The 27,725-nt window shown below is 53.9% G+C and overlaps 2 protein-coding genes across 2 annotated transcripts in view; both read left to right on the top strand.

Annotated features, from left to right (window-relative positions):
- The first annotated feature begins 8,874 nt into the window (after positions 1-8,874).
- Positions 8,875-23,774, top strand: MLYCD (malonyl-CoA decarboxylase). Its single transcript, XM_027076293.2, has 5 exons — positions 8,875-9,429; positions 16,887-16,999; positions 17,855-18,011; positions 20,615-20,764; positions 22,555-23,774. Exons 1-5 carry the CDS (start codon positions 8,893-8,895, stop codon positions 23,086-23,088), a joined length of 1,491 nt encoding a protein of 496 aa, XP_026932094.1. The 5' UTR covers positions 8,875-8,892; the 3' UTR covers positions 23,089-23,774.
- Positions 17,880-27,725, top strand: part of OSGIN1 (oxidative stress induced growth inhibitor 1) — a 47,370-nt gene continuing 37,524 nt past the window's right edge. The window contains exon 1 of the mRNA XM_053211391.1: positions 17,880-18,011. The gene's annotated coding sequence lies outside the window, so the exon portion shown is untranslated. The remainder of the gene's footprint in view (positions 18,012-27,725) is intronic.

Below are 27,725 nucleotides of genomic sequence, written 5' to 3'. Positions count from 1 at the left end.
TCTGATACAAAACGTATTTTCCCATTGCATTTCCTCTTGGACCAAGCAAAGGAAACCTTGGAAGGTATGTGAGTTTCCTACGGCTGCTCTAACGAATGACCGCGAAGTCCCTGGCTTATAGCAACACAGATTCATTCTCTGACAGTTCAGGAGGTCTGAAGCCCAACCCTGGTCTCACTGGGCTGAAATGGGGAATCTGTTCCCCTGCCCGTCCCAGCTTCTGGAGGTGCCCGCTTCTTCCTTAGGCTGTGGCCCCTCCTCCGTCTTCCTGCACAGCACCTTCAAATCTCTCTCCAGCTCTGATGTTCCGGCCTCCCTCTTCCACCGAGATGACTTAGGACAACCTCCCTGTCTCAAGGTTTGCTCATCAGCAACCTTAATTCCACCTGCAGCCTTACTTCCCCTTTGCCGTGTGACCTAATATAACCACAGGCTCCGGGGATTCAGATTTGGGCATATTTGGGGGCACATCATTCCGCCCACCTCGGAACAGTAGCGGGGTCCCTTCCCTCCTGTCTCCATTCACTTCTCCTTGCTCAGGCCTCCCCATCAAAGCTCCGACCCCTCTCCACCAGCGCCCTGAGCCCCTCGTTCCTGACACCTCTTGAGACAGCAAAGAGGTCCCAGTCTGAACTGTCTCCAGTTCCCCTGTTGTCGGAATGTAGCATCTACAAGTAATCGAAGGGCTGATACTGACCACTTTTCTTAGCTTGACTCCCAGGAGTGTGTTCCGGGCTCTGTGGGGGTGCCAACCCCCCACGCCCAGTCACTGTAATTCTGTTTCTTCGCCCAGTGGCTCCAACAGCAAGGTGTCTGTTAATTGCGACCAAATTAGAACCCACTTCCAGTCATTCAACAACAGATACACCTAATACGTGTTAAGCGGCTACTATGTGCCAGGCGACAGAAATATAAAGAGAAATGAGACACAGATCCTGCCGTCCCGGAGCTCAGTGTTGGAGTAATAGATGGGGGAGGAAGGCAGACATGTATAAAAACCTGATGGCTGTTACTTAGTACAGTGGGCCCCCGCAGCCCAACAGTTTCGCCCACAGGCATTGGCCCCTATGGTTTCCAGTGTGGCTGTACCTTAGATTCACCTAAGACTTTGCTATTTAGAATCCCAATGCCGGGGCCTCGCTCTAGGATGTACGACCTGGGCATCAGTATTAAAGCTCCCGGGTGACTCCAGGCAGTATGAGAACCAGTGCTAACAGTATGCCCCCAGGTTCTAATTTAATTGGACCTGATGGAGTCTGGGCATGGGATATGCTTAAGACTCCCCTACGTGATTCTAAAGTATAGCAAAGCTTGAGGAACACAAGTCTAGAGCAATGATTCTCTACAGCGGAGGGCCGTTTTGTCCTCCAAGGGACACCTGGCCATGTCTGGAAACATATTTGGTTGTTGCAATGGGGTGTGCTACTGCATCTAGTGGGTAGAGGCCAGGGATGTTGCTAAATATCCTACAATCCTCACCCCCACCCTCCGCCCATTCATGGTGCATCCCCAAGTGTGTAATCGTGTCAAGACTATGAGGTGTCTAGAGAGACCCTTGCACCTGTGCCCCAGGACTAAGACACATGTCTAAAGATGTTCATAGGACAGTGTAACGGCGAAAACAGATCAACCTGGATACAACCCAAATGCAGAGGTGAATCTGCATTAGCATATTCATAGCATGCACAACTTCAGGAAACCATTCGCGACACATCAGGGGTGAGAGAACAGAGGCTTCCCTGGGGGTCCCCAGAACTGAGGCTGCCTTTCCAGCTAGCACCAGTGAGTTGATGAGTCTCTTTCTTTCTAGGATTTTTGGTGAGTTTGCCATTTCCTGGGGAAATTTATCCTATTTGGTCTCTTTCGGTAATTTGGGCAACTCCAGTAAAGGAAAAAAAAAATCAGCATTCATGGAAGTATTTCCTGTGGTATAATTGATATATACATAATAGAAAAAAAATTAGAAACCATGTAAATATCCAGAAATGGCAAAGTGATTAAGACATTATGGTACATCAACTCAATTGAATGTTATGAAGCCATTAAAAAGGATAATTAGGAAGGTGATTTAGAAACGTAGGAAATTTTTGTGATATGATGGGAAGTGAAAAAAAACAGGAAGTAAACAGCACAAACACAGTGATTACAACTCAGAAAAATATGTTGGCCTGTGGACAAATACTGGAAGGATTTGCAGAAATAAAGACTGTCGTAATTAGGATGCTAGAATTATGGGTGTTTTTTTTTTTTTCCTAAAACTTTCTTTAACGCTATTTTTTTATACTCAAAATCTTTTGGGACCACTGCCCAGCCCATATCCTTGTCTGCTGAACACTGAATCCTGCTCAGCCCTGTTTGGTCCCTGAGACCCTGTGTCCCACCCTGGGCACCTGTTCCTAGCTGGAAGAATCACATTCTCTCTACTGATTGGCTAGACAGGACTCAAGATGCTAATCCCTCTGGGATAGTCTGTCTTTTTTTTTTTTTTTTTTGAGATAAAATTCACATAACATAAAATTTACCATTTAAAGTGCGCAATTCAGTAGAGTTTAGTACATTTACAATGTTACACAATCATGGCCACTATCTGATTAAAGAACATTTTCATCACCCAAGAAGGAAACTCCATACCCATTGGCAGTCACTCCTAATTCTCCCCTCCCCCAGCCCTAGGCAACCATTAAATTTACTTTCTGACTCTGTTGATTTGCCTGTTCTGGATATTTCATATACATGGGACCATACAGTATGTAGTTTTTATATCTGGCTCCTTTCACTTGGCATAATGTTTTCAAGGTTCACCCATGTTGTAACATGTATCAGTGCTTTGTTTTTTTATGGCTGGATAGTATTCCATTCATCCACTCATGGACATTTGGGTTGTTTCTTTTGGGGGCTGTTATGAATAATGCTGCTATGAACATTCATGTACGAGTGTTTGTGCGAACAAATGTTTATATTCTCTCGAGTACCTAGGAGTACAAGTGCTGGGCTTATAGGGTAACTCTTTGTTGAACTATTTGAGGTACTCCCAAAATGATTTCTAGAATAGCTCTATCATTTTACATTCCCACCAACAGTGTATGAGAGAGTTCCAATTTCTCGACATCCCCACTATTTCTTTTATTATTATTATTATTATTATTATTATTAATCTTAGTGGCTTTAACGTGATATTTCATTGTGGTTTTGATTTGCATTTCCCTAATGATGTTGACCATATTTACATGTGCTTATTGGTTATTTGCATATCTTCTTTAGAGAAATGTTTATTCAAATCCTTTGCCCATTTTTTTGAATGTTTATTTATTTTTGAGACAGAGACAGAGCATGAACAGGGGAGGGGCAGAGAGAGAGGGAGACACAGAATCCGAGGCAGGCTCCAGGCTCTGAGCTGTCAGCACAGAGCCTGACACGGGCCTCGAACTCATGGACCGTGAGATCATGACCTGAACAGAAGTTGGATGCTCAACCTACTGAGCACCCCCGGGCGCCCCTTCACGTGAATTTTAGATTCAGCTCTTCCATTTCTGCAAATAGGAGCTTTGAAAGGAATTGCAGAGCATCTGTAGATGAATTTGGCCAAATATTGCCACCTTAACAATATTAAAGCTTCTAATGCATTAACAAGGGACGTCATTCCGTTTATGGAGGTATTTCCACAATGCTCTGCAGTCTTCAGTGTGCAGACCTTAAGCTTCCTTGGTTACATTTATCCCCCCCCCCTTTTTCTTTTTCTTTTTTTTTTTTTTGATACTCCAGTAAAGTGAACTGTTTCCTTAATTTCATGTTTGGCTTAGGGAAGTCTTTTGAACCAAGAGCATGAGCAGGGAGGGGGCGCCTGGATGGCTCAGTCGGTTAAGCGTCCAACTCTTGATTTCAGCTCAGGTCATAGTTTCACGACTTATGAGATCAAGCCCCTCGCTGGGCTCTGTGCTGACAGCGCGGAGCCTGTGTGGGCTTTTCTCCCTCCCTCTCTCTCTGACCCTCTCCCCTGATCTCTCTCTCAAAATAAATAAACATTAAAAAAAAAAAAACCTGGATGGTAACACCTAGAGAAAAACGAGTCTGAACACAGATAAAGGCAGAAAGCAGAAATGATGTGAAAAGGAAGGCAGTTCCGAGAGAGAGATTGAGAACTGTCCTTAGAGCAAATGATTTGGACACCAGGCTCCTGCGTAAGTAGGAGTATCCCATGCTGGAGGAGATGTGGCCAACGTGGCCAAACACCAAAGAAGCCCATCTAAACCAGACCTGCTCCTTAGCAGCTGGTGACAAGTTTTCTCCACTTCCTGGGTAAAGAGGAATTGGGGTGTGCTCCCAAGGCCAGGTCTTCAGGGTGCTTTGTGTGTCTGTGTTTTTCCAGAATGAGCCAAATGTAATTTCCACGTGCCCTGTGAGATCAGGCATGTGCAACAAAGGCTGGTCTCATAAAGAACTACCTCCCAGGGGGCGCCTGGGTGGCTCAGTCAGTTGAGCGTCTGACTGTGGCTCAGGTCATGATCTTTCAGTTTGTGAGTTCGAGCCCCCCATCGGGCTTGCAGCTCTCAGCGCAGAGCCCATTTCGGCTTTTCTGTTCCCCCACCTCTGTCCCTCCCCTGTTCGTGCCCTGTCTCTCTCAAAAATAAATCAAAGCATTAAAAATTAAAAATATATATATATAGAACTACCTCCCAGGATTTTTATATCAAAATACTTGCGCTGGAGGGTTCCACCTATGAAATTCTGGCACTTACAGATAGTCAACTGGGGGCTCCACTCCTCTCTCCCTTCAACAACAGATACTGTATTTTCTTGAAGTGAAATGAAGTCACATCCTACTGATAATGCCTTCAGCCTCTGGGGGGTGGGGGGCGCAGCTTGGTGTGTTAATTCCTTCCATAAAGGTAGTGGGTTAGGGAAACGGAGAAGGAAGCAGTGAAGGGAGTTCAGAGCCTGACTTCCTAGAGGACAAAACAAATCTCTCGTAATAACTGTGGCTATTGGGGCACCCAGGTGGCTCAGCCGGTTAAGCCTCCGACTTCGGCTCAGGTCATGATCTCACAGTTCGTGGGTTCGAGCCCCGCGTCGGCCTCTGTGCTGACAGTGTGGAGCCTGGTTGGGATGCTCTCTGTCTCTCTCTGTCTCTCTCTCTCTCTGCCCTCCCCCTCCCTCAAAATACATAAATAAATAAGAATAACTGTGACTATTGGAAAATCATTTCAAAAGAAAATGTCTTTTTATCATCTTGGCATTTGCTCAAGGATGTGGCTTTGGGTCAGCCAGCCCCCCAGCCCTGCCCGCGCCCCCCCCCCCCCCCGCCGCGTCTCCCCACACCTATTTCAGGATCCCAGGAAGAAGCTGCACAGGAATCACAGGGTCTCAGAGTCACGGGGAGATAATCCTGCCCCCGGGGTCAGGGGGTCAACATACTTCTTCCTTTTGGACCCATGCAAATAGACAGCCACCCCAGAGCATTTCAGTCTCAGTTACTCACAACACTTTACTTCAGTCATTTACTTACAACAACGTAGCTAAAATGTTATGGTCTTTACTGCCTGCTCTATGCTTGAAGGGAATTGTTTCAGTTAACCCCCACAAGGCTGTGAGATAGGTATTGCTGTCATCTACATCTCTCAGGTGTGGAAACAGCCTTTAAAAAGTGGCGAAACCTACTACCGGTGAGGAAACTGATCAGGCCCAGGACACATGCTCACAACCTCCTGCTGACCTTCAGAGCCGGTGATGCTCTCCCGCCTGCCTTGCTTGCCTCTGCAAATGTGGCTGCTCCAACAGTCCCCGTCACAATCCCCCAGTTTCTTACTGGCCAAAAGACTCTAGAGCAGGATTTTTGAGGCTGAGTCCCAGCCACCGTCAGAGATGGTTCTCTGCGTCTCCTCACCTGCGTCTCCTTCGTGGGGCCTGATATCGTCCTGGACCCTGCGCCTATCTCCTGGTCCTGCTGATTGAGTGCCGGAAGTCTGATCCCATCTGTTATCAACCCATTCAGCAGATCAGGTATTCATCAGTAAAAATTGCTGGGCCAACTTGCAACGTGGACGGATATTGCAAAGGCGCCCTCCACAGGGCTGGCACCAGGATATGCTCCCAGCAGCAAGTTAGAGGACGCTTGTTTCCACACAGCCTGGGAGCATGGGGGTTTATCAACTTTCTGATCGTTCCAACCCAAAAAATGAAAACTGGTAGCTCAGTGGAGTTTTAACTGGCCTTTTTAAAATTATGAACGTAGTTGAGCACTTTTCATGTTTTTAAGAGCTGTTTCAATTTCCTCTCATATTCCTGATCATATCCTCTCTCCGCTTTTCTGCTGGGTTGATGGTCTTCCCACATTGCCTTCTAGTTTTTTATGTATTAGGGAAATTAGCCGTTTGTACGCAATATACCTTGCAAATATTTTTCCAAGGTAGTGTTTGTCTTTTGATCTTGTTTCTAAGCATAAGGAATTTTTATTTTATTTTAACATTTATTCATTTTTGAGAGAGACAGAGCATGAGCAGGGGAGGGGCAGAGAGAGAGGGAGACACAGAATCCAAAGCAGGCTCCAGGCTTTGAGCTGTCAGCATAGAGCCCGATGCGGGGCTCAAACACACAAACCGCAAGATCATGACCTGAGCCAAATTCAGATGCTCAACCGACTGAGCCACCCAGATGCCCCCAGTATAAAGAACTTTTTTAAAAATTTTATGTACTTAACTTTACCAATCTCTCTTTTATGGTCTGTGCCATGTCTTGAAGGACCTTTCTCTCTCTGATATTACTTTATTCCATTTTGTAAAAGTCTAAATCCTTAGGCCATCTAGAATTTATTTAATACAGTCTGAAGTTAGGCAGGGTTCTTGCGAGGATTGAGATCATGTGTTTACGTGCCAGAAGGGCAGAGGACATATAGTACGTGCTCAGTAAAGTGCTGTTAGTAGCATGCAGAGGAGGGTAAAGGGCATAGCCAGTGCCTGCACACGTCTCTCTCCTCAAAGACATATCGGGGACATCCGAGGGGCTTTAATGGGAAATCAGTTACCACTGTGTGACTAAGAAAGAAAGGGGTCCTCTCTCTGGTACCCACAGATCACAAGGTGCCCTGTATATCCCCAAACAAGAAAGCCCCTTCCCCAAAGCCCACTATCCACCCTCTGATGTCAGCAGGCTCTTTGATGCTGTCCTTCATACTTTGTACCTAGAGGAGGCTTCTCTTTTAAAAAATGTTTTTGGGGCGCCTGGGTGGCGCAGTCGGTTAAGCGTCCAACTTCAGCCAGGTCACGATCTCGCCGTCCGGGAGTTCGAGTCTCGCATCAGGCTCTGGGCTGATGGCTCAGAGCCTGGAGCCTGTTTCTGATTCTGTGTCTCCCTCTCTCTCTGCCCCTCCCCCGTTCATGCTCTGTCTCTCTCTGTCCCACAAATAAATAAACGTTGAAAAAAAATATATAAAAAATTTTTTAACATTTATTCATTTTTGAGACAGAGAGAGACAGAGCATGAACGGGGGAAGGTCAGAGAGAGAGGGAGACACAGAATCCGAAACAGGCTCCAGGCTCTGAGCTGTCAGCACAGAGCCCGACGCGGGGCTCGAACTCACAGACCGCGAGATCATGACCTGAGCCGAAGTTGGACGCCCAACCGACTGAGCCACCCAGGCGCCCCAAGGCTTCTCTTTTTAAAGAGCCCAGTGAGCTCTTGGCTGGATTTTCTTTTGGACTCTGCTCTACTTGGCATCAGGCCCTGAAAACTCCCGCCAAACACTCACTAACCGTGGTGGAACTCTCACTCATGTAAGGAGAGACTGAAATAGATGTGTGTTTGGAGGCTTACAAACTGAGTGTGATTCCACCACCGCGGACACCAACAAGGCCACCGACAACTGCATTTCCCACCCTGTCTTGTGTTTTAAGAATGGGTTCCAAAATCTACAAGTCTGGGAGCCACCAGGCCACAGAGAAATAGAAATGAGGTGGGAAGAACAACAGATGTAGCTACAAGGGAGAGCAGGGGCTGTTGGTGAGGGCTCTGCCTGTTACGCTAAAGCATTTGGTTTTTGAACAAGTGAATGACACACCTAAGTGGATAATCTAGAAAGTTCACTCAGCAGCTGATGCAAAGAATGGATTGGAGGACTGAGCTTGGAAGCAAAGAGGTTACTGCAGTGGCCCCGGTGAGAAGTGACATGGGCTGTAGGCGCGGGGGGCCAGACAGAAGGAATGAATTCAGGAGTCCAATTTGTCGTTATGTTCTCCTGTCCGTTAGACTATAAACTCCATGAGGCACCATCGGGTCTGTCTGGCTCATTCTGTTAGCCCCGTGCCTAGGACAGGACCTGGCACATACCAGGTAGTTCATAAACACCCTGTTGAATAGATGAGTGATCAAGGACTTAGGAAGGAGGGGCAGGTTGGGGACTAAGACGGTTAGGAAAGCCCCGTTTGGCGCATCCATGAAAAGCTCTGCAGCAGGCAGCTGTAAAGCTAGGTCCCGAGCTCCGGACAGAGGAGGGCTGCGGCGGCAGTGGGAGTCACCTGTATAATCAGACCCTGGCAACGAACTGAGAGCGCCTAGGCAGGAGGTTAACACCGAGGCTAATTCCCACGCAGGTTCCGTGGCTTCTCCCCAGACGTGATGCACCAGGAATCCGCAAGTGTAGCGCCTGCACGTAGCAGAGCAGGTGGGGCAAGAGGACAGCGGCAAGGGAGGTGACTTTGGGTGGCGAAGGGACGAGGCACGCCCGCGTCTCCGCCCCGCCGGGACCTTTGGTTACACTTGGCTCCGCGCCGCCACCCCTCCCGCCCTCCGATTGGCCACCGTCCCGCCCGCGCCCCCAGCCTCGGCCAATGGGGACGGCGCGCGCCGGAAGCCGGAAGCCCGGCGGCGCCGGCGTCCCTCAAGTAGCTGCCGCGCGGCGCCATGAGAGGCTTCTGGACCGCGCTGACGGGGCGGCGTCTCTTCCCCTTGCGGCTTCCTCCGCGGCCGCCCGGACCCCGGCTGTCGAGCGGGCCGGCGGCGGCGGAGGCGGGCGCCCTGGAGCGGGCCATGGACGAGCTGCTGCGCCGCGCAGTGCCCGCCACGCCGGCCTACGAGCTGCGCGAGAAGACGCCGGCGCCGGCCGAGGGCCAGTGCGCCGACTTCGTGAGCTTCTACGGCGGCCTGGCCGAGGCGGCCGAGCGCGCCGAGCTGCTGAGCCGCCTGGCGCGGGGCTTCGGCGTGGACCACGGCCAGGTGGCCGAGCAGAGCGCCGGCGTGCTCCAGCTGCGCCAGCAGCCGCGGGAGGCGGCCGTGCTGCTGCAGGCCGAGGATCGGCTGCGCTACGCGCTGGTGCCGCGCTACCGCGGCCTCTTCCACCACATCAGCAAGCTGGACGGCGGCGTGCGCTTCCTGGTGCGGCTGCGGGCCGACCTGCTCGAGGCGCAGGCGCTCAAGCTGGTGGAGGGGCCGCACGTCCGGGTAAGGCCTGGCCCCGGGCCGCCCCCCGCCTTGCACCAGGTCCTCGATCTTGATGGCCCTCCCCGGAGAGTCCTCACCTGCCCCTGCAGCCCCAAACACTCCACCTTCCCCAGCCCGAAGCCGCGCACACTTTGCCCAGAGTTACAGCCCCCTGAACCCCTGCCCCGTCCCCTTCCTTCCCAGGCTTTCTGAATCCCTGCCTGGTTCCACTGTTGACCCTTACTAGAAACTCAGCACCGCCTGCCTGTAACGTGACTGTCACTCCTCCTTCCTGGTTAGTGTGCTCCACGAAGTCTCTTTTTTACCGTTTTAGCTGGGAGTTTCCTGTATGCGGTATACTTGAACCAGTACCAAACCGAGCACCACGTAGCCTCCAAAAACCCAGGTGGTGTCAGCACACGTTAGCTGCACACTCATTCTGTGTGTAAGCCTCGTTGTCTAAGAAACCCTTTGGAACGCACAAAGATGATGTCTCTGGGCTCTGCCGCCTGGCTGGGCAGGACATTTCACTTTCCTGAGTTCAGCCCTGAAATGTGATGATTCCAAGTTGAGTACTTGAGTAATCAGGTGCGTAGCACGGTGGGCTCATGTTGGATGCAAGTAAATACCGTAGGATTTAAAAAACGACACAAAAGATCCCGATAGGCGAATATAGTGCTCTTATGCTATTGGTATTAAATACGAAAGGACCACTAACCTGCCCTTTTAGTGAACAACGACCAAAAAATGATGTAAATGTTTCAAGAAGCGTCTGATGTTCAGAACTTTTTAAGGTACAGTTGGCTTTAAAAAATTGAGCAGTTGATTGGTTATGTCCTAATTCACTTAGAACTCTAACACTGGCACAGTAATTTTCATGTTCATTGCCTTATTCTTACGTGGGTTAAGGAGACAGACACTGAGGGGGGGGAAACTTGACCAAGAACTTAGAGCAAATAGATATGTCTCCGATCACCTACGCACATATTAAGTCTGGGGTTCTTCGTGGTACGCTTTATAACCACGTCCAGCTGCGGGAGTTACGGTGTTCACAAAAGACTTTATCTATGTGCCTAAAGATCGTGTATCGTTAAGGATGGGGTTCGCTTCAGTATAATAGTGCTGTGAATTGATTACTCATGATGGCTGTTTAACTTATAATGCCAAGATCTGAATTGATCATGATTCTGGCTCAAGCCCGGTCTGAATGGCCGAGACTGTGTTCGACACACCGTGTGCATTCCCATCTGCTTGGGTCTAGTCTTCAATCCAAACATACTTTATTTTTTTCTTGAAGCAGGGACCAGCGCTCCATGCTGGTTTTTCTGAAACTTGATTCTTACTGCCTAGGAGACTGAAGAGTTGGGTAGAATGTCGCCTGTCCCAGAATGAAATCGTTTACCTGTCTGTCCATCCATCTGTGTGACTTGTGACCACTGGACATGGTCTTGGCACTAAGGTCACTCGGTCCAGAAGCTTCCACTCTAGTACGGGAAGAGTTAGCAGCAGGCACGGTGATGGTAGGTGCTTCTCATGCACTTGCTCGTTTGCCAGCAAGCCATAGGGACCTGTTGTGCAGAGGAAATGATTAAAGCTTGTCAAAGTCAAGTGCAGTGCCCAGGGTGCAGAGCAGGAACTCGAGCCCCGTCCTCAAGACTCCCGAATTGTGTACTTTGTTGCTACACGTTGATTCTCAGAGTTGATGACTGGACTAGATCTGAAAGGGATTTGTTTTCTTAGAATCTGCCTTTTTCCACAAAATCAAGGGCACGATGAGACAACCCGGTTAGTTAATGGGTTTGTTTTATTTAGTTTTACCAAATCAGTTTAGTATTCTCTGGTTGCGACTGTATTTGCTTTTTCCAAGAGTAAACGTACAAACTTCCGTCTCATCACTAACCTCAGTGCTCATCTTTCTCTGACACCACAAGTCGGTCTTTACTCCCTTGAAGGCCAGAAGGACCAACATTTAATGTCTTTCTTTTGGCATTTTTGGTTTACGCCAAACCACCCTGGACATTGCCAGCCGTACCGTCCATTTCTCGCCCCTCTCCACAGAACCTCTGCGGCCACGCCGGCTCTTTGACGGAAACTTCCTGAACACACATTCCTGCACCATTCTTGCCTGGGAAGCCCGTTAGAGTAGGAGCTGCTCATCACTGAGCCTTTCCAACACTCCAGTGCAAGGTGGCCTTACCTGGTCTGGTGGTTCACAGGCTACGTTATTATTTGTGCACCTCACCTGCATTTTGTACCTTAACCACAGAATGTAGCGTCTGAGATGTATTACTCCGCCAACCCTCCCCCACCCCAACTGGATAATCAGCCCCTTGGAGACCGGGAGCCTTGTCTTCAATGTCCAGCCTAGCAAAATGCTGGATGATGCATGGGACGAGACTCCCAGGTCCTCCGCCACAAGAGCAGGTCGGCACATACTGCTCCCAACTGTCTTGACATCAGACCATTCCACACAGAGCCTTGAGCCTGGAGGGAAGCCCAGAGGGCTTGGAAGGTTTCTGCACAGCCAACGGAGGCGTTGTGTCAGACACTTGGACTGCCGATTTCAGGCTGTTGGCCCCAGTGATTTCTGAGGTCCCATCCAGTTCTGAGTCCTCCAATTCTGTGAGATGTTACTGAATGTGTCCATGCCTTTGCTCTTCCCCACACGAGGAAAGGTGGCTGTCGTGCAGGCTGGGAGGTGGCAGCTGGAAGCTGTGACATTGAGACTGGTTTGGGGGAGAGGGGTGTGCTCCAGGGAGATCCCAAGCTGCCAGCGACACCAGGCCCTCCGGGGTTCAGGCTTCCTTTGTTTTTTGAACCAAGGCTGCGCACACACAGAAGAAACATTGCATACCCACAGGCAGAAAGTCGTGTGGAGTAAAGATCTTTCTTGAACAAAGGATGATGACTGTAGCCTGACCTTTGCATCCGTGTGTGGTCTGGACACACTGGGTGCAAGACGCCTCTTCCAGGTGCTGAGTCACTCCTCTTGCCTTTCTCTGCCTGAAAATTCTGGCCTTGTATCTAGTGCATGTAACCGTTAGTGCTGAAGCCATGGATTTCCTTCTCCCGTGTCCACGTAGTCACGTAACAGTTTTCGCAACCCCTGTCACTTAAGTCGTTCAGAGAATCATCTTTTCTGTCCCTAGAAAACGTCACTGGGATACGGCCTTGTACTCTATCGCCAGAATCACTTAGTGTGTGTACCGCGCTTTGACTCCCTTTCTTCTCCCGCATTCTGGATTTTGCATCCAAGCTGATGAGGCGACGCAGCTAGAACTTTCTGCGTTTAGGAATACAGTGTCAGAAAGTACTGGAAGTTTGGCACGCGAAGCTTTAAGGCAGGAGTCTCGGGCGCCAGGGGCCTGGGGTGCCCCGTGATGCTGGGGGGGAGCAGGGAGCTTGCTCCGCCAGCGCCTCGGATCTCGGCACCCTTCACCGTGGGCACACAGCACCTCACCACAGCTGTGCTGCTCCCCGGCACCTGCTGACTTCCGGGCACGCTAGAGGAAGTCACGTGAACACGCTCCAGTTGCCGTGCGGGCTGCTACGGACTCAGCCCCGAGCATTTACCCCGGGATGTGTGTCTGCCACGCGCTCTTGGGTGCTGAGTCCTGTAGGACGCTGTGGCATTTTCAGGAGAGCCAGCTAGCGTGAGGCCCGCAGCAATGCTGATGGGGCGTCTCTGGGGGGACAGCGGAAGAAGCTCCGTGGAGATGGAAGGGGCCGGTTCCCGGTGCCCTCTTTGCCATCCACTGGGTACAGTCATGGTTTCTGGTGGTTTTAGCCCATTGGCCATGCGCCGACGCGAGAGGTTGCACCGGCGGCTGCTACGCTCAAGGTCAGCCTGCTTCTCTTCCAGGAAATGCTGTGAGGGTTGTTCTGCTTTGCTAAAAATAAGGTTGACAGACGAGGGCACGGTTTGTCCGGCTCTTGGTCTCTGCCCGGGGGTTGTGATTACTGGACGTCAGGCTGTGAGGATCAGTGCACGCTTGCTGTGTGTGTGGTCTAGATGCTTTTTGATTGTCTCCGGAGGCGTCTCCGAAGGCCTCTTGGGGTTGAAGAGTGCAGTTTCTCAGGGAGAAAGTCCCCCGTGAGGCTGAGTTGAGTCCATATTCTAGAAGGTCTGAGCACCGTCCAGCAGTTTGGGGACACCGGAGGGAAGTTGGCATTTAGAAAACCGAAGGGTTTCCTGACGGCAGTTTGAGCGGAGAAATTCCAGTGGGGTGAAAGGTGTGCAGGCCTTGACGGTGGGGAGGGGGCTAAACTCGTGCCAGACAGGCCGGCGTCCCCACCGTTGCGATGTCAGGCCGCACCCGACACCTTGTCGTCCGGCCTCTTTTAGTGACATGTCCTGCTTTTCAGTGAACACAGAGGTCCTTGTTGGCTCTCCTAAATTCTGTGCTTAGCTAAACTAAAAAGGACCTTATTTGTAGTTCATCAAGGCTGCCCCAGTCGCCTGGGGTGGTGTGGGGTGGGGGGGAGCCTCTATCAGTTGGAATCAGACCTAAAATGTCTTCGCTGTGGCCCTGTGACCCTGTCCTGTGCTTCGGGCCCGCTTGCCCAGCTCAGGGCTTCTGATCAGTGAAAACTAGCTTTTCTCCACATTCCAGACATCGGGAGATCTTGATAGCCAAAAACTCCAGAAGAGAGGGTGGGGGACCGCGTTTTCTCTGCCAGAAGGGGAGGCTGGCTGGCCTTCCGCTCAGTGTCCTCCAAGATAACAGGCGTTGGCGGGTCCGGAAGACTGAGCCCACGCTGACTGGCATCCCCAGCAGTTGTGAGTGGGAGTCTTGGATTGAACACCTGACAACTGATGGCTGAATTGATGAGCGAGAAGCCTAGGCAGTTTCTCTCCCTCCTGCTGTCGGTGATCCCACAGCCTTCGGGCCGCTGGTGCCTTCCAGCAGGGACAGCTGCGGCCGGTGGGCACTGAGCCTGGGGACGTGTGCCCTTTCACCTAGATACCCAGCTCTCATGTAGCAGTGTCACATTTCATAGCCATCAGTAGCCCGAAATAGAACGAAGAGACCTTGGAGGGCGAGCTCTCATCAGCCAAGCCATTTCTTTCGTAATTAATCCTGAATCGATACCGAAGCCAGGCACGTCCCACACTCTCCTGTTAGGGATGCGCTGGAGATGCCCGCACACCCTCCATGGAGTTCGGCCGATCCAGTCCCAACCGTCCAGTGTGGAGGTTCCCAGTCCGGCGTCTGTGAACCTCTGGGGATGATCCATAGATGAGTTTCACAGGCATCCACGATTCCCAGGAAACTGGGTGCAAAAATTGAGGAATGTGTGTGCATTTTTCTGGGGAGCAGGCCCGTGGTTTTTAGCAAGCACTCGAGCACGTGAAGACCCCGGGAAGTTTAAGAACCGCTGTGATCCAGTGTAGTCAATACAGTTGTATGAGCAGCCGTCTGTGTGCCTGGCACTTGGCCTCTCTTGGCCTCCCTTCCTGCCCCTTCATCCTCTCCACTCTCTAGTCTGTCTCCCCTTTTTCATTTGGCATCAGTCTGTTAACCGTCCTCCACATGGGAGAGCCCGCTGGATGCCTCTGGATCCAGAGGTGTGAAGTCAAAGCCACCTCTGCCCTCACCGAGCGTGGAGCTGAGGGAGGGAGACCAGGTTATGGAATTCAGAGTTAAAGAGAATCGTAAAGGGCATCTGGTCCAACCATTAAATCCTTAAAATGGCTCCACCAAACCCTTGTAAACCCTGCCCTTGGTCCCCGCTCGTGGTGATGTTCACTCTCCCCGGATAGCATCTGTGGTCAACCCTGGCTATTCCAGACTTCTCCTTTACGTTAAATTTGGTCCAAGTCTATCTGTCCGTGACTCCCCCTTGTTGGTCCTAAGTTTACCTCCCTCTTCGCCCCCATGGGGTCCCACAGAACAAATCGGTGGCTGGTTCTGTGCCCCAGGCCTTAAATATTTAAAGAGGGATCTTACTTCATTCTGAAAGCTTTTCAGAGCCACCAGCCCTTTATTTTACTTACTTCAAGCTTATCCTCCAGTGACACAGTTGTGAGTCCTTTCGTTTACCAGGGAATAAAATGTGGACATTTTTACAGCTTTTGCAGTGGTAGCTGTCAATTCTGTACTGGATATACTGAGATGTATGTTATTCTTCAGTAACATTCAGCGTATCTGTTAGTATGTAGTTCATCTGTGAATAACAGAGACCCGAAATAATGGTGGTTTGAATAAGACAGAAGTCTGTCTCTCATGTAAAAGTCTGGAGGTAGACACCCCAGGGCTGATTCTGTTCTGTGATGCCCTCAGTTGACACGGACTTCCGTCTGTTGTTCTCCCCGAAAAACCTTCCTCCCCAAAGTTACCTCATGGCCCAGGATGGCTGCTCCAGCTCTAGCCATCACATCACCTTCCAGGCTGCAGTGAGAGGAACAAAGAAAAGATGAGCAAAGGGCATGCTCCTGCCATGTTTACTTCTGCTTACATCTGTTTGGCCAGGACTCGCTCTTTTGACTGCCCCTGGCTGCAGTGTGATCTTGAACCTGGACAGCCATGTGCCTGCCTAAAGCATAAGACTTTTGTTGATTTGGAAGAAAAGGAAACAGTTGTTGAGGAACAACCAGCCGTGTTTGGTGCCCCGGCATCCTCTCGCTCGAGCTGTCAGGAAGCCTATTGCGGTTACATGTTCAGTGCGGTCACAGTGGGCTACACCGAGCTGGGTCTGCCCCTGCACCCTCGCCTTGCCCTGGGTGCCTCCGGTTCCATTCTTGCTTGAAAGGTTTTTGGACGCACGTGTCTTGGGTGGTAAAGTTGGCTCCTCACTTCCGGAAGTAGACTAGATGTAATCAGTGAAGTGAACTTAGAATAATTTGATCAAATCTAAGGTCACCGATTGCCGGACACACTCTATTCTATGTCCCACTAAGGTAGAAAAAAATGCTACGAGTGAAGCGGTGACCCCGCCATCGTTTGCAAGATGAATCCCGACTTCAGAGACGTTACAATATGAAAACGCGCACCTTTGAGTTGACGGATATGGTGCCCGGACCCCCAGTACTTGCCCCTCTCAGGAAACAAGAGACGTTTGGGCACGTCCCAGAATGTTCCCGAGAGGGCGAGGTCCTGATCCCCGCGCCCCCTGTGTTAGCGTTCCCTTCTTGGCGCACCAGCCGTCGCTCTGTCGACTTCGCGAGTTCCAGTCGCGTTCACTGTGGCGCGTGAGCTGGAACACGCCGTCCGATCAGGCAGCTTCGCTCAGATCGAAAGCTCCCGCTGAGGTCTTACTGACGGGGGTGGCCGGGTGGGGCGAGAGCCGGGTGCCGGCCACCTGGGTGGGGTGAGTCCCGCGGAGCTGTCACCGAGGAAGCCGTTGGGAGAAGCACCCCGCGGTCTGCTTTCGTGTCCCTCTTGCCTGCTTGATCCCCCCGTGTTGGCTGGTGGTGGCACAGAGGTGGGCTGGCCAGCCTGTCCCCAGAAGCCAGCACTCTGTGTTCTCCCTTTCAGGAGATGAACGGAGTGCTGAAGGGCATGCTCTCAGAGTGGTTCTCTTCGGGGTTCCTGAGCCTGGAACGGGTCACCTGGCACTCGCCGTGTGAGGTCCTGCAGAAAATCAGCGAGTAAGTATTCAAGTTGTCACTTTTCCTGAACGGGAGCTGAAAGCCGGCCTCTGTCCGCGCGCATTGTGGCCCAAGCACAACGTGTGTGGCCCGTGGTCAAGTGCACGGCCCGCCTCTCCCCACACCCCATTCTCAGAGCCACAGGGTCCCGCTGGGCCGACTCCTGGCGTTAGTGACCCCAACGGCATCTGCCTCCCGTAGTTGTGACAGCACCTCCCTGGCGTAAGTCTCTGGATGGGCTGTGTGGGGCGTGGTCCCCGCGTGCGCAGGACACGGCGAAGCCCGAGCGGTCCCCACGGACAGGAGCCGCTCTTCCCTCGCGGGTCTTGGTGCCCATGCCGTCTTATAGACACTGAGGCTCGCGAAAGGCTGCGCTTTGAAGCGTGACAAACCCGAGGGGCTCCCATCTGACACGTTGCAAACAACACGTGGCTGACGAGGCCGCTGGACAACCCGGGCTGCGTGTTTGCAGCACGGACTTCACGCCGCGGACTCGGAGGAGAGAGCGGCCGGGAGGTGCAAGCATCCTCAGGTCACCCATGTCAGGATCTGCTTCCGGGGGTCTGCAAACTAGCCTTGAGACCCGGTGTTAAGAAGCAGGGGGCAGTTGGTGGGTCCGAGGGTCATTAGCTGCTGTTCCTGTCAGCCAGCGCTGTTTCACATTAAAACGGTTTTCTTTGAATTTTCCTGTCAGGTCTGTTGAGGCCGCATGCGAAGGACGGATGGACTGTGGTGAGGACTGGGCCTCACTGACCGAGCCACCAAGGCTCCCTTGGCAGTATGCACAGGAACCGGCAGTGGTTACGTACCTTGCGAGCTGTCCCCCTGGCTCACTTCTTTCTGACTTTCCCCCAGGTCTGAGGCCGTGCATCCTGTGAAAAACTGGATGGATATGAAACGACGCGTCGGGCCTTACAGGAGGTGTTACTTCTTTTCTCACTGTGCAAGCCCCGAGGAGCCCTTGGTCGTGCTGCACGTGGCGCTGACCAACAGGATCTCCAGCAACATCCAGGTACCCGCGGCCGGCCGGCTCAGGGCCGCGTCACAGAGTCCCTGACGCTGTTTTAACTGTGGTTGTGTCCCCCCGCCCCCTTATGAAGTAGATTGCCCCAGGCATCTGTGGAGTTTTGAATCGGCTAGAGAAAATCTCCCGGTCTGTGGCTACAGAGTGTAGACACGTCGTGTATAGACAGTTCCAGAACAAGGATGGCACCCCTCTGGGGACATCGACCTGCAGCTAAGACGTGGCTAAGGAAGGAAGGGTGCACCCTTCAACACTTTAGTGGTCGTTAAGGGGCCCCGGGGCCGGGTTTCAAGACCCGTGGCTACAACACTGAAAATCAGACCGTGCAGCGTGCCTGAGGTGGGCCCAGAGCTCGGCCCGGGGAGCCGAGGAGCCGGGACCCTGTTTGGCAGGTGCTGCCTGCTCTGGGTGGACGGGAAGGAGCGAATCCCTCCTGCCGGGGCTGGAGAAGAACCAGGCGGGGGCTGGGAGCAGGGGCCTGACCACGGGGAGGGTGAAGCAGGCGAGGGAGCGGAGACCCCGGGGCACTTGGGGCTTGTCAGAGCGCGGGGCCCGGTGGGCTGCGGCTCTGGGTCCGGGATGGCCGGTCCGGAAGCTGGAAAGATGATACCAGATCCCAGGATGGGCATCCAGGCAGCCTTTCATGGTATCAGAAGGTGGAGAGACCAAGCAGGGCAAGCGGGCGGGTGTTCTTGACCTCCACGGAGAAAGTCCCTCGTGAATGTTGCGTTTGCGGGACCCACACGCGCTGGAAGCTGCCACAGCCTCTCTGAGGGCGGTTTGGCGATGTCTGTGAACATAGAAGACGTGCGTTCTGTGCGACCTGCAATCTCCACTCTGGGGAGTTCTCCCTACGTGATGCTCAGACCTGGGAGCGTGGACGGTTGCTCACTGTCCGGGTCTTGAACAGCCGGAAATTCAGGCTCCAGACCGGCATGTTCAGTGTGCGCTTAAGCATATAGGGATCGAGCATTTGCTGGGTGCCCGTCAGCTCATGAGTCATGTCCCTGCATCCCTGCTCGTGCCACCCTGGGCATTCAGCGTTTCTCCTGTTATTCTTGTCCTCGTGGACGCGAGGAGACCGAGGCTCAGGGTAACTTGGGAGATGTGCCCACGATCCCAGTACCAGTAAGGGTGAGACCGGGGTTCCACCCCAGCGCTCAGGGCGTGGGAGAATGGGGCGCGTGCGCGCGGGGAGAGAGCGCGTGCACAGTGTGTGCGTGTGTGTGTGTGTGTTGAAGTGTGCACGCACCTACGCCAATGGGACCGACTGGAAGGTGTTCACCGGAAGGTTAACAGCAGGACTTGGTTTGGGAATAACTTGTGATTTCTTCCTCACGCGTACACGTTTTGCCTCGTTGACATCCTGCAGTCTCTTGTGTAACCAAAGAAAGATTCATTTGTGTTTTGGAAACTTTAAAAAAAAGGCTGGCTGGAACATTTTGAGCAAGGAACACAAGGTAACCTGCAGCATTTCAGAAAGACAGCGGAGGCGACCTCACACAGTGAAGAGTGGGCATGAGGCAGAGGTGCGTCCTGACCCAGGTGGCACCGAGCTGTCAGAGCACGGCCCCGGGGGGTGTCCCTGGCCTGTTGTCCCCATCCACCCCGCCTTCCTACAGCAGCGGCCTTCTTAGCTCTTCAGAAGCCACAGGAAAGACCCTTTGAGCATCTCCAGGGCGTGAAAGCTCGAGGATGTCGTCCCCTGGGGGACACGCGCAGACCCGCACATTCCACACACAATTTCACAAAGCTCGTGGACTCCCAGACCTCGTGGAGGGAACACCCCCACTGCCAGAATCGGGTGTCGCTGATGGAAGTTAGCAGCTTAAATGCGTTCTGGGAAGCAAGCTGGTGCACCTGCCTCAAAGCAAACTGGAGGTCCCCGCCTGCCCTTCCGCTGTTGTCCGGTGACCTTCAGAGTGTTGAGGTTCAGAAAACCACACCCAGAACTCAGAGCTAATAACATCAGCCTTGGCTAGGGGACTTCCCAGTAGGAGTCTTTCTGCATTACTTCGTGTGCGTGTCTGTGCGGATGTGTGTTTTCCCCAAGGAAAAACAAGGACGTAGCACAAAATCAAAAGGGTACAGAAAGGTGAACTTGCTGAGAGAAAGACTTTATGGGATTGCGTATGGCCTGTTGGGAAATCTGAAAGCCCAGAGTTCAGAGACAAGGAGCGAGAATGACTGCAGGGTAGAATGGTCAGGCCCACGCAGGGCAGCCACGGAGAGGGAGGCGCTGGCCTACCAGTCGGGTCGGCAGGTTACGTCTGGTGCTGGCGGGGAGGAGATTCATCCGTCTCTGACCACACGGAGGCCCGGAAAAGGCGAAGGGAACACGCATTGCTTGTTGAGAAGTTCGTTGCGATAGAAACAGTGCAGGGGGAGCAAACAACCCAGGGAGGCCGTGCGTTGCCGCCTCCGGAGAGGTCTCAAACCGGAACAGGCCTTGGGTCTCGAGAGCCGAGGCCCTGAAGAGGGCCGAGGTCTCCGGGCTCCCATCCTCACTGGCTTCTCCCGGCCCCGAGAGGTAGGGCAGGCGTGGGAAGCGGGGGGCCCAAGCCCACCATGACCACCGTGGTGTTTTCCAGGCCATAGTGAAGGAGTGTCCCCCGTCGGAGACGGAGGAGGGGAGCCAGATCTCTGCGGCCATCTTCTACTCCATCAGCCTGACGCAGCCCGGACTGCAGGGGGTAGAGCTGGGCACCTTCCTCGTCAAGCGAGTGCTCAAGGAGCTGCAGGTGGGAACGGTGTGGTGGCAGGGGGTGTCAGCCCCTGGGGACGGGGGACCAGAGGGGATCTAGAGGGAGGTAGGAGAGGTGGAAAGGGCCAGATGGCCCTTGGCACATTCTAGGCTCCCCGAGAACACTCACGACGGAGGCAGTGCCGAGGTTAGACCCGGCAGCTTGCGGGCAGATAGGCTGGCTTTTTTTTTTTTTTTTTTTTTTTGGTAATAACTTCTGTCCGTTATCCTGGGAAAAGCCCCTCGCCATCCTACAGCAGAAACGCTCAGGTTCTCTCTGGGTCTAGCTTTTTGAAACTCTCTCCTAAGGGGCTTGAGTGAGCCGCAATGGGCAGAATCTAATTAAAGGTAAAATAATTAGGTTGCTAATAATTGGCTCTGAGAGTGGTATCCTCCTATTTGCGTGGTTTCAGCAGTGTCGCTGCAGCAGAAACCCTTCCATGGAGAGCGACAGAGTGGAATTAAAACGTCAGCGTGCTTTGCATTAAATTCATAATCAATCTTAAATCTGAGAACTCAGGGTTCAGCAGGTGATCAGCGTCATTAGAATCACTCTCTGTCACTTCCCTGGAGGCGATAAGGAGCCACATCTAATTAATTTAAGTTTCTTCTTTCCTTCTTCTTTGCTGAGGTGTTGATGAATGGGGTGGGGGGCGGGGGTGTATCGGTGAGAAAGGCGGAGTCGGAGGTTCACCTGCAGAGTCGATTTCTGAATCGGTCAGATTTGGCCCCTCGGCCCAGTAGCCATCCTGCCGGCTGGTCACAGCACCCCGCCGTGAGCCAGAAAGTCACCAGAGAGAATCCCAAAAAGCCGTGTCACTCTTCTGCACGAGAGTGTTCATCGCGGTTTATAAAGGCAGACCCTCGAGAGGAACACGGTTAGGAGAACCCTGGTACAGTCTTATCTTTTACTCTGTTAAGTTATGTGTTTGGATTCTGAATGAAAAGGAGAAAATTGTCACAACGTAAGTTCAGGAAGCAGGGATAGAAGTTAAATGCCTCGCCCGTGTAAAAACCGGAGAAAGACGGAGTTACACTTTATCAACTCTGGAGACTAAGTTATCTCAAGTTGTGGACGATGGTAGTTTTGGGTTTTTTTTTTTTCCTTCCATCATACATTAAAAAAATTCACCTGTAGTGGCCATAAATTACATTTTTAATCAGAAAATGCTGGGTTTAAAAAAAAAAAAACAAAACTTGTCCTTGAGATGTCGCTGTAATTTGAACATGAACCGTCCTGTCTGCTATGGAGAAACCCCCGGTGCCCGCCCCCCCCCCCCCCCCCCCCGCCTTCTGGCCCACAGTCCACACCCACTGTGGGCTAGCTCTGCAAGCAATGATTTGTTCAGTACACGGTCACCGGGTAAAATGGCAGGCCGGGCTGTGTGGCCACAGAGCAGTCCCCGGGAGGGGCACGGCAGACCAGACGCTCCGGACATGCGGTCACAGGCTGCGTGCCCCACTTCTCAGCAGCAGCCCCCGCTCATGTCAGGCCGGGCCCCTGACTGGCCATTCTGACAGGTGGTGTGGGCAGGGCAGCCGTCGTAGAGGCTCGCCTTGGGGACTCAGGGTATCTCTAGGGCCTGGCATATGTCAGGTTCTTCATAAATGCCCCTCGAAAGGAGAAAATGCACCCCAGAGGGCACATGGTAAACCGCAGAGCGACATGCAGCGCTTAATGGTGCACGAATGACACGTGGAGAGGCGTTTCCGTCTCGGTGACATGCCTGCTGAGTTACGTGTGTGTGTTCTCTCCACCTTCCCTTCCCCACCCACCGTGCCCTACAGAGAGAGTTTCCTCATCTCGGGACGTTCTCAAGTCTGTCTCCTATCCCCGGCTTCACCAAGTGGCTTCTGGGGCTCCTGAACTCACAAGCAAAGGAACACGGGAGGAGTGAACTGCTCACAGATTCCGAATGTAAAGAAATCTCGGAGATCCTAGGCGGTCCCGTTAACGAGACCCTCAAGGTCTCGCTCAGCAGCAGTGAGTGGGTGAAGTCTGAGAAGCTGGTCAGGGTGCTGCAGGCCCCCTTGATGAGGCTCTGTGCCTGGTACTTGTACGGTGAGAAGCACCGGGGCTACGCCCTGAACCCCGTGGCAAACTTCCACCTGCAGAATGGGGCTGTGCTGTGGCGCCTCAACTGGCTGGCTGACACGAGCCTCAAGGGCATCACCGGCTCCTGCGGCCTGATGGTCAACTACCGGTACTACCTGGAGGAGACGGCCGCCAACAGCACCAGCTACCTCTGCGCCAAGAACATCAAGGCTTCCGAGCAGGTGCTCAGCCTCGTGGCCCAGTTTCACAAGAACAGCAAACTTTAAACCTGCCCTCAAGCAATTGTCTCTGACTCAGAAAAGGATAATTTTCTGGATGGGTTGGGGGGGTTGGGGTGGCGGATTATGGATCAAAAGAGGCTTTTTTAGTAAAGCAGAGTTGAAGTGCGCTCTCCTGCCCAGAGCAGGGCCGCACCGGAAGGCTGTGTCCTAACTCCCATCGCGAGAGAGCAAAGGCGTGGTGCCTGGAGCGCGATGGGGGCTCCGGTGGACGCGGGGTGGGTGGGTGTGCTCTCCCCAGAAGAGCGGCCTGGCCCACTGCCAGAGGGGGTGCGGTGGCACCTCCATCTTTAGAAAGGTCTAGAGTCTCTGCTGGCTGTCGTCCCGCGGTGGACCAGGCAGCCTCGCGAGGACCCCGGCAGGTGGCCCGGGTGAGAGTAGATGTTCCCTCGAGCTTAGAACGTAATTCAGCCGTGGTTGTCTTAGCCGATTCTCTCCACTCGCCGCACAGGGATAGCGGGCTGTGCTCCATTTCGCTTAGATTTGGGAGACGCTGAATGTATGAAAATGTTGGTGACTGCACACCGTTTGCCAAAATCGCCGAGCACGCAAGGCGTGGTTGCCTGGGGCTTAAACCGGATCGGAGACGAAGATTGCGGTGCTGCAGGCTTCCAGTGATCCTCATAGTACAGAACGGTTTTGTTCTGCGAAGCATTAAATAGGTGGTTATTTAAGACGGTGTGTGTGGTCACCTCCGAGAGCTGAGACCCCACGGGCTGGGCGTGTGCGGGTGTCCCGTGAAGGAGAGCGTGAGGACAGAGAGGCAGGGAGGGGCGGTGTCCGGGGCTGTGGGAGGGGCAGGGTGTCCTCACTCCTACAGACGGGTCCCCCAGCCTTCCGTGCCCTTCATCTTCCAGACCCGACCCCCGGTCCTTGTGCGTCACCTCCCATGTGGGGCTGCTGCTTGATCATGAATGGCGTGACGGTGGTCGCCACTAGAAATTTCTCTCTCTCTGGATCCCGGGGGCAGCGTTCTGGTGCTGCTCCACTTGGCCCCCAGCTAATCTAGTGCTTGGGCTCTGGAGCCCCACCAGGCCCGGGGTCCTCGCCCTCGAGGGGCTCGGGGAGAGTTCTTCCAGAGCTGCCTGCCTGAGACCCCAACCCCGCACCCCCGCGTTTCACACCTTCTCGCATTATTTAGCCTCCTCTTGCGCAACTTTTCAAACCAAATACACAGAAGCGGACAGGATAGCCTAATGAGCCCACGTGCCTGTCACCCGGCTCCTGCCACACCCAGTGGTGGTTTTTTCTTGTCAAGGCTCTTGTCATGACTCCTCTCCGGCGCTTCGTCAGATGGGCCGGCTGGCCAGCCAGGCGGATGTGGGTGGTGCAGTGCTCTGAGTGTTGTACCCTCCCAAATTCCTATCTCGAACCCTCCCCGCCAAAGGTGATGGTGTTAGGAGGTGGGGATCGGTGCCCTTCACAAGAAGCCCCACGGAGCCCCCAGCCCCTTCTACCATGTGAGGTCAGAAGACGGCCCTCCCGCAGCCGTGCTAGCACCCTGACCGTGGATCTCCAGCCTCCACTCGGTCGGTGATATTTTGTCACAGCAGCCCAGGCGGCCTGCGATGGATGGACGTGGGTGGGTGGGTGTCCTGTCTCCCGGGCAGTCCAAGTCACCGAAGGGAGGGAGCCGGGCCGCCTCGTGGTGCCGCGCTGGGCCGACGCTCGCCTCACACCTTGTGTGCTACCGTCTGTTCAACCCCACGGCCCCCAGGAGGGCAGAGGCGGCTCAAACGGCCCGGCTCACCGCTCCCTGTGAGGGACGACCAGACCGCCCAGGTGTACATATGTCATCCTTTGCAAAATAGCCCCGCAGCGGTGGGTTCGGAGGGCTGCAGCAGGTCACTGGATCCCCGCGTTGTGAATTTACGTCCCGCTGGTCACCGCCCACCACCCAGGTGACGTTGTTACGCGGGGGACGCGGTAGCCGCGGGTGTAAGTGCTGTCTCCCGGACCTGGGCTCCAGCGCGCTTGCTCTCAGGGAACCCTGGACAACCCCTCAGACCACAGTGTCTTCCCCTGCAAAGTGCCCACAGAGGGGACAGACTCACAGCAGGTGCTCAGTACATGACTGTCCTTGGGTTCCATAGCACGCCAGGTTCAGGCCTGAAGCTGTGCTCCGCGCCCCCCAACCATAGAGCCTGCTCTCCCTCCGTGTCCCCCACCTTCCCCTTCAGACCCCCTCTGAGGAGAGGCTCTGCTCCCCTCCCCCTGAACCGCTGGTCAGAGCCCCGATACCTTCGTCTCGCTGCTTGGGGGGTCTGTGCTTCAGACACCCCCACCCCCCCGCTTCCCCCCTCCCCCCGTCTCTCTCCACAAGGGGTTTGCCACAGGCTCAGTCCTCAGGTCTGCTAGAGATAGGGTTAATTCTGATTCGGGGATGCTGACGGTCTTGGGACCGACCCGCTCACACTTGCTCGTGGCCCCATCCTGTTCTGAAAGGCAGTGCGCGGCCTCACGGCTGGGGCCTCCTGGCCTCACTTTCCTCGGTCTCCCCATCTGTACACGGGGGAGCCACAGCACACGGGTACGCCAGGGCTGCTGCGAAGCCCGGAGGAGGGGACCACCATCATGCTCACCTGGGTATAGGTTCCGGATCCTGTCATCCCCTTATCTGGAAATTAGAATGACGGTTTTCTGGCTTCTGTTGACCATTTCTAGGGGTGACCAAGTGGCGTAATTTGTTCCCCGGGGAAGAAGAGGCGGGAACTTCCAAGGCCGGGGAGTCACTGATGCCTGCTTGCTCTTTCTCCCTCTCTCCACCACCCCTCCCTCTCCCCTCTCCCCTTCCTCCTGCCCTCCCTCCCTCTGTCCTCTCTCAGGGCCGGACCTCCACTGCTGCCCTCCGGATCAAGAGCCACTAAGGGCTTGCACAGCTCTGCCCTCCCTTGGGCATCCGGGGGCATTACACCCCAGCAAGGGGGAGTGCTTTCTCCTTAGTCTGTATGTGGCTCGAAAGGGGGGGGGGGGGAGGAATCTCCTAACATTTTTGCAAGGATCAGCTCATTCTGGGCTTTGTTTGAAATGAAGCATTAGTCATATTTGAGATTTAAATGGAGGGAATGTCTCTCAGATTTTTAATTGGATTCTAAAGCCCTCATTGGAATATGAAGTCCATTTTGATCTGTTAGAACGGACAGCTGCCCCATGGCTTCCATTCACCACAGACAGTTTCCGCATTATTTGCAATTAGCAAAATTGACGGAGGGGATCCCAGGTCTCCTTCCTGCCTTTGTTTTTTGTTTCCAAATGCATTCGCGTGTCTCACGTCATTAATTTCTGAGCATCCAGGAAAGAAGCAAGAAATAGCATTTATCTCCGCTCTGGGCCCCATGTTCTCCCGACCTCCCAACCGTGAAGCCTGAGGGAGTGTCTCTCATTTACAGACAAGGAAACTGAGGCTCCGGGAGGGCCGAGCAGGTGGTGAGGGAGGAGCGGGGAGGCCCAGGGCCTGGCCAGGGCCCGAGTCTGCCTCCCCACCGCACTGACCCACCTCCGGGGAACAGCTACAGAGAGGAGACACCCAGCCACCTGGCAGGAGGGCCGGTGAGGTGACAAGGACAAGGAATGTCAGGACACTGAGGTTCTGGCAAAGAGGGATGGGTCCCGGGCAGGACTCTCCCAAAATGTAAATCATTTACATGATTTACATTGTTTGGTTTTGTGACCTATCTATCCCAGCTGCAAACCAGCGGGTAAGGCGGGTGCTGCCGTGGGCCGGCCGCCCATCCTGGGGGATCCCCGGGGATCCCCTGGGGATCCCGAGGGGGCCGGACAAACCCAAAGCAGAGCTCCGGGCTGGGTTCCACCAACACCGTTGCTGAGCAAGAGAAGCCAGTCACTCAGGAGATGAGGGATGCGTTTCGGGTGCCAGCAGTGTGGGGTGGGGAGGTGGGAGGCTCAAGCCTCAACCACCCAGCTCTCCCCCCCCCCCCCCCCCCCCCCCGCGAGATGGACACATAGAGTTTTACGGGAAGAGGTGTGGGGATGGGTACGTGCGAAACAGGCAGGGAGCGTGACATGGGCGGGGCGGTGTCTGCTCAGCGCTCCAAAGGGGGCGTGTGGCGTGGGATCGTCCAGGCATTCTGCCTCTGTCAGGGCTTTTCGGGCCTGGTGATTGGAATGTTCCAGCCATTGCACAACACTGTCAGTGCCCCGAAGAAAGCACGATAGGAAATGGCGGTGGGTTCAGAGGTCTTGTCTCTTTCTGGTTTTGGCTGTTGGCGTCTCCAGTGGAACTAGAGGGCTCGCCGATGTTTGCCTGCACGGCAGGGACAGATGCCCAGCGCCAGCTAGTTCTGGGCGGAAGGAACAGGGGCTCAGGAGCCGCAAGCAGAGGTAGGGCCGCCCGCACACAGCGGGGGGTATGTGGATCAGCCAACCCCGGGAGAGGCCTGCCTCCCACCCGGGGCCCCGCCTCCCCTCCTCCTCCAGCTCTGGCCGGGCCCGCTGGGCCTCTGCCACAGACGCCGCGTCCCTGGGTCACTCTGGTCACCCCGACTCCACCCTGGGCAGGGCAGGACGGTGGTGGCCCTGCTTGGAGACGGGAAACAGGTCCTCTGGGACATCCGGCCGGAGGCTGGCCCTCTCTGTGGTGCCCTCTGGCCACTGCCCTTACCAGC

This window comes from Acinonyx jubatus, chromosome E2 (genome assembly GCF_027475565.1).
Source record: "Acinonyx jubatus isolate Ajub_Pintada_27869175 chromosome E2, VMU_Ajub_asm_v1.0, whole genome shotgun sequence".
Taxonomy (NCBI): domain Eukaryota; kingdom Metazoa; phylum Chordata; class Mammalia; order Carnivora; family Felidae; genus Acinonyx; species Acinonyx jubatus.
Note: the sequence above shows the minus strand (reverse complement) of the source record. Positions and strands in the feature narration are given on the sequence as shown.

Bases quoted from the DNA above. Each gene is read 5' to 3' on its own strand.
- MLYCD (XM_027076293.2), top strand. From the start codon at position 8,893: ATGAGAGGCTTCTGGACCGCGCTGACGGGGCGGCGTCTCTTCCCCTTG. The intron at 17,000-17,854 runs GTAAGTATTCAA...ACTTTCCCCCAG, and splicing joins GTCCTGCAGAAAATCAGCGA to GTCTGAGGCCGTGCATCCTG. The intron at 20,765-22,554 runs GTGGGAACGGTG...CGTGCCCTACAG, and splicing joins GAGTGCTCAAGGAGCTGCAG to AGAGAGTTTCCTCATCTCGG.